Raw genomic sequence first — 6085 nt, 5'->3', positions numbered from 1 at the left:
CATTCAAGCTTCAATTTCGATCTTCACAAGTTCATCAAAAATCTCAACTTCATAAACATCAAAAATTTGACATACCTTACGATTCCCACGACTAGGTGATCGTTTCTACATATTCATGCATCGATTTTGACCTTGAATCAGGCTTCAATTTGATGATTTGTTGAGTTCTAGGGTTTTGGCTCCCTTTTCCTTTCCCCTGGTCGCCCCACGCACACACACACACACTAAGTGTGTGTTGTGTTTTATTTATTTGATTTTATTAAACCTAGTTTGCTCACTTGACAACTTTGGCCCCTTGTGTTTGGTTAGTTATTAATTAGGTCACAACCTAATTATTTTCAATAATATTCCCACTTATTAACTCGTTTTAATATTCCTAGTTAACTTAACGGGTTCGGGAGGTCATAACCCGCTTTTATTTTAAGTCCCGTTACTCGGACTTTTACAAATTTCATTTCATTAAAAGCTTTTACTCACTTCTTATTTAATATTAGGATTAATTATTTAAAATCCTAATATTTACCGGGTAAGTTTTACCGCTAACGGTATTTTATCTGTCTTTTAGTGCTAACGGGGTTTGATTACCAAACCCGTTTTCGGGGTGTTACAAACTAAGTCGATTTTGTGCGCGCACGTTTTGTTGAACCTATCAAACAGGAAAAAATAGACGATGTAAAAACGTTCACCCGCAAAATTTAGAACGAAACGTAAAAACGTTAAACCAAAGACGCACGTTGTGGTGTGTTAAGTCACAAAATTTTGAACGAATGATAAAGCTAAAAATTTGCAGAAAATGAAAAATATAAAGGACCAAAGTTGAAAGTAAAAAAAGTTGTGAGGATAAATTACAACAGATTAAAAGTTTTGTGTTAAAAGTAAAAAAAAAAAACAAATAGTTTTGGGTTAAAAGTAATTTATAAAATACTTTTGGGTGAAAAGTAAAACATCAATTTTTTTTTTGAAAAACCTCCAAAGCCAAGGTTACAACAACCATATGCATAACCATTTTTTCTTTGAAAAACCCCCAAAGCCAATATTACAACACATAAGTAAAAGAAAATCAAAGTGGTTAAATCGCAAAAGATGGAAACTTTTGAATTAGGAGTGAAAAAATCAAATTAATCAAAGGGGTTAAATTACCAAAGATTAAAACTTTAAACTTAAATTGTCAAAGATTAAAACTTTAGGGTTAAAAAGGAAACAAAGATTAAAATTTGAAACTTAAATTGCCAAATATTAAAACTTTAGGGTAAATTGTCAAAGATTAAAACCTTAGGGTTTAAAAGGAAACAAAAATTAAAACTTTAAACTTAAATTATCAAAAAATTAAAAGTTTAGGGTTAGAAAGGAAAATTTCCATTTTTTTTGAAAGCCTCCCAAAGCTAAAGTTACAACATATATATGCACATATAAGTTGCTTCTTTATAAGGTTTTAATTGTATTATATACGTTTGTGTTTTTTTAAGTAAATTTTAAATTGAATATATTAATTTATGGAAAAAATTAAAAAAAATAAAAAGATTCGGGTTGAACGGGTCGTGTTCGGGTCAACCCACGAATATTCGGGTTGGGTTCGGGTTCATATGTAAGACACAATTTTCGGGTTCGTGTCGAGTTTGGGTTCGTATAAAATTTTCGGGTTTGGGTCGGGTTAAACCCGCCAACCCGCGAACACGACCCGTTAGCACCCCTACCAAAGAGGGTGAAAACAAGCCTATATTTAATATTTGGTCAACTCAAAAAAATTGTTTAAAAATGAAAAGGAATTACAAATATTTAATAGAGGATTTGAAAATTTGTAACACATAAATATTAATATTTAATCTAAATGTTTATATAAAGAGGAGGATAAACTCTATATACATTTACACAATGGGAGGTTCCATAGGGTACATTTAAAAAAAAGGAAACTAGAGAACAGTGCATTTTAAATGTTAAATATATCATAGAAAATTAATTTAAAATATTAAAAGTTATATTTTAAAAAAATCAGAGATTTTGCATATAAAAATATGTAGAAGCTATTTCAATAAAAAAATTTATTTTTGTAACTCTTTTTTTACCTTTTAACTGTTTTTGAGCATTTTTATTTATTTTTTTTATTTTTGAATTTTTTTATTAAAAAGGCTTTTATATGTATTTATATGTAAAAGCTTCAAAAAAATTATAAAAAAATATTTTCAACATGTTAAATTGATTTTATGAAATATTTAACATGTTAAAATGTTAAACACACTGTTTCTTGGTTACCCATTTTTTGGTGTTCCTCATTGAATCCAACCACATAAAATACATAAACTATTTAAGAAAAAATAAAAGAGTTGACACCGAACTTGAAAACTACTCCCAAGCCAAACTCTAACTTTAAAAATAGAGCTTAAAAAGAGCCAAAAACAAACCTAATCAAGCTTTGCTCAACTCAATTTAACTCGTTCTCACCTTAACACAAAGATAGTTAATTCTCATTGGCTTTTAATACGTGGCATACCACGTTATATGGCCATTTATATTACAAATATTACATAAGATAACGTAATTTTTCTAATGTTAGTATTGAAATTTACTTATCTAAGTTGTAATTTATTATCGAACATATCTTGTGATATTTAAATATCAACTCAAGTAATTTGATTATTTTAGTCCCTAATGTTTAGTTCAAAGTGCTATTTTAGTTCAAATAGTTTTTTTTCTTCTATAAGTTACTCCTAATCAAGCCTTACACAACTCAATTTAACTCGTTCACACCTTAACACAAAGATAGTTAATTCTCATTGGCTTTTAATACGTGGCATACCACGTTATATGGCCATTTATATTACAAATATTACATAAGATAACGTAATTTTTCTAATGTTGTATTGAAATTTACTTATCTAAGTTGTAATTTATTATCGAACATATCTTGTCATATTTAAATATCAACTCAAGTAATTTGATTATTTTAGTCCCTGATGTTTGATCCAAATTGCTATTTTAGTTCAAATAGTTTTTTTTCTTCTATGGGTTACTGACTTTTCCATTTTCTTGTCATTTTAATCACATTGTCTAACTCAGTCTAAAAATCTGGTTATAACCAGGGGTATTTTTGACATAACTGTTGTGTAGTGATAACCAGGGGTAGTTTATAAACCTCATAATAATTTAACCCGAAAATACCCCTGATTATAACCTGGTTATTAAACTAAGTTAGGCAATGTGATCAAAATGACAAAAAAAAAGGAAAAATCAGGAACCCAGAAGAGGAAAAAAAAACTATTTTGACTAAAATGACAATTTGGACAAAAACTCAGGTACTAAAATGGCAATTTACTGTTTGTTTTATAAAATCCGAAATACAAATATTTGAAATATGATAGGATTTAGTATATTATTAACCATAATAATAATAAAGATTAAATTAATCTAAACAACCATTCATCCACCACATTAAAGCGGATTAACTTTAACAATGTGAAGTATATCTAAAAAAGAACCAAATAAATAAATGATAAATCAACATTCTTGAAAGGTGAAACATGCGTTACATCATATTATTTATTATTAAGATTAATTCACAATAATAATAAAGTGGAATAATTCATTAATTTGTTCTTCAATCTTCACTCAACAAATCCTCTGTTCTGCAAAAACCAACCTTATGAAACCCTGGATCCTCCAATTTCGATCCAACTCAATTACCGACCGTCAGATCAGTTCAACGAGCTTCTCTCTCTTGATTACACGTGCCACCCCCTCTCTCTCTCTCCTCTTCTTTTAGTACTTTGCTTCCATGCATGAAATTCTCCCCTACAACTCATATATAGAGAGAGAAACAACAACACACATATGAAACAGTCATGGAGTCTTTTTTCAGTTTTTCATCTGTTAATTGCTTAAAAATTTAATCTTTTTCACAAAGTTTTGATTTTTATTTTCTGGGTATTCAATTTTCATTAATTTTTACCAATTTTGAGTGTTACAAGAAGCATAGTGTTGTGTTTTTTGTGTTTTTCATTCCATTTGTGTATATGTGTTTTGAAGTTTTGGTACCAGATTTGTTAAAGTTATGTGTTGCTTTCTTTCTTTCTTGATTTTTCTTTTTTTGGGTTGATCTTGAAGTTCCCCCAAATTGAAATAAATAAAAAAAAAAGGTTTGATCTTTTTGTTTCTGACACATGATCTGCTTTGAGAAGTTCAAAAGTTGCTGAATTTGATGACCTTTTGATCTGTTTTAAAGGTGTGTGTTCTTGGGATTTGTGCCCTAAAGATGTTGGTTCAGGTTCAGGTTCAGGTTCAAGAATCAGCAAATGTAGTAACCTTCAACAGTTGAACAGCTGAATTACATCTTTTTTTTTTTTTTTTTTTTTTTTTTTTTTTTTTTTTTTTTTTTTTTACAATTTGGGTATTTCTAAAAATCTGATCTTGCAACAAGAAGTTGAATAAAGATGGAAGAAGATCATGATGGAAATGATAATGTGAATTCAAGTTCATATGGGTTGAGAGAGAACCCTAAAAAGAGTTGGAGAGCATCTTCATCTTCAACTGCAACTGCAGCTTTACCTTTCGAAAATGCGAAAATTTGCAAACAATGTGGCAAAGGGTTTAAATCTTTGAAAGCTTTATGTGGTCACATGGCTTTTCATTCCGAAAAAGATAGGGGTTTGAAGGGTTATGATGATTCATGGACAAGTGAAAGTGATTCCGATACCGATGATACCGATGATGATACCGATGAAAACGAGCTGCAAGATCCGGTTTGTGTGACAAGATCCGAATCGAAAAGGTACAAGAAGGTAGTAACTATACCATCTTCTTTGTCTTTAACCAATACTAATAGTACTAATAGCAATTACAATTATGGGTCTTCGTCGGTTTCCGAAATTGATGAGTTTGAACAAGAAGATGTAGCAATGTGGTTGATGATGTTATCGAAGGATAGTTCGAACTGGGGTGGTGTTAATCCGGTTGAGGAGTCGTCGGACAACACCTCGGGTGAATTCGAGGCCAAACTGTCTTCGGTTGAGATGAAAAACCGTCGAAAGGAGTGGAATTTGGCGAAGAATGATGTTGATAGTTTCGCGATTGAGAATTCGAATTCTGGGTCATGTAGGAATGGAATCAAGAAAGTGGAATCAAGAAACTGCAGAGACTTGTCTTATGAGGAAAAACAAGAAATTCGACGAAACTTGTTTAGGGAATTCGGGTATGATAGTTCTTTAAACAAAAGAATTAGTTCGTGTCGAGATGATGATTCGTATAAGAAGAGAAACAAATATGAATGTGTGAACTGCAACAGAACTTTTAGTTCATTTCAAGGGCTTGGAGGACATAGACCATGTCACAAAAAGAATAACGCGTTTATCGCAGGTGGAAACCGCTCAGACGCCAAATACGCACGCAACCAAAAGACTAAACTTGAGCGACCGAAAAAGAACAAAGGGCACGAATGTCCGATTTGTTTCAGGATGTTCAAGTCAGGGCAAGCGTTAGGGGGTCACAAACGGTCTCATTTCATCAACGGTTCTGAAGATAGGACCGATCATGTGGCAGCAATCGAACAAGTGGAAGCGACTTATACTGACATGATTGATCTTAATCTCCCTGCTCCGGAAGAGGATTAGGGTCATTAATAATGCAAATAGGACTTGTTTTTGGTTGTTTCAAAGAGGACATTAGAGAGGTGAGAGTTCTGTCTTTCATCTTACTGTTTAGACTGTTTTTAACTTTTGAACATTTTCTATAATTCATTCAAGACCATTAAAGTTAAATTTCCAGTTTTGTTTAAGCTGTTTTCAAGATCTTATGATGCTTCTTTTGTCAATTTTGTATAAATTTTTATTATATGCCTTTAGTTTTCAAAAAAGTTCAGAGCTAACTTCCCAGTTTTGTTTTAGTTGTTTCAAGATATAGTCATGCTTCTTCATCTTCATTGTAGCCAGTGTTGTAAGAATCGGTAGGCGCTAGTCGGTCGGTGAGGTACAGACTAGCTATTAATCTGGATTAATCAGATTAGGATTTTTATATGTAATTTTAGTTTTATATACACACACATTTTATATGTAACTTTTTAAATAGACATGTTTTAACCTCTCGTCGGGCGCTTTTT

At 31.3% G+C, this 6085-nt stretch overlaps 1 protein-coding gene across 1 annotated transcript; it reads left to right on the top strand.

Moving 5' to 3' along the window:
• The first annotated feature begins 3600 nt into the window (after positions 1–3600).
• LOC110869470 (zinc finger protein ZAT4) lies at positions 3601–5779 on the top strand. Its single transcript, XM_022118723.2, has one exon. The coding sequence runs from the start codon at positions 4425–4427 to the stop codon at positions 5598–5600; it is 1176 nt and encodes a 391-aa protein (XP_021974415.1). The 5' UTR covers positions 3601–4424; the 3' UTR covers positions 5601–5779.
• The last annotated feature ends 306 nt before the right edge of the window (positions 5780–6085 follow it).

This window comes from Helianthus annuus, chromosome 8 (assembly GCF_002127325.2).
Source record: "Helianthus annuus cultivar XRQ/B chromosome 8, HanXRQr2.0-SUNRISE, whole genome shotgun sequence".
NCBI classification, from domain to species: Eukaryota; Viridiplantae; Streptophyta; class Magnoliopsida; order Asterales; family Asteraceae; genus Helianthus; species Helianthus annuus.
The sequence above is the reverse complement of the archived record's forward strand: the minus strand, read 5'-3'. Positions and strand labels throughout refer to the sequence as shown.

What these genes read in the sequence shown, in the direction of transcription:
- LOC110869470 (XM_022118723.2), top strand. Translation starts at nt 4,425, where the DNA reads ATGGAAGAAGATCATGATGGAAATGATAATGTGAATTCAAGTTCATAT.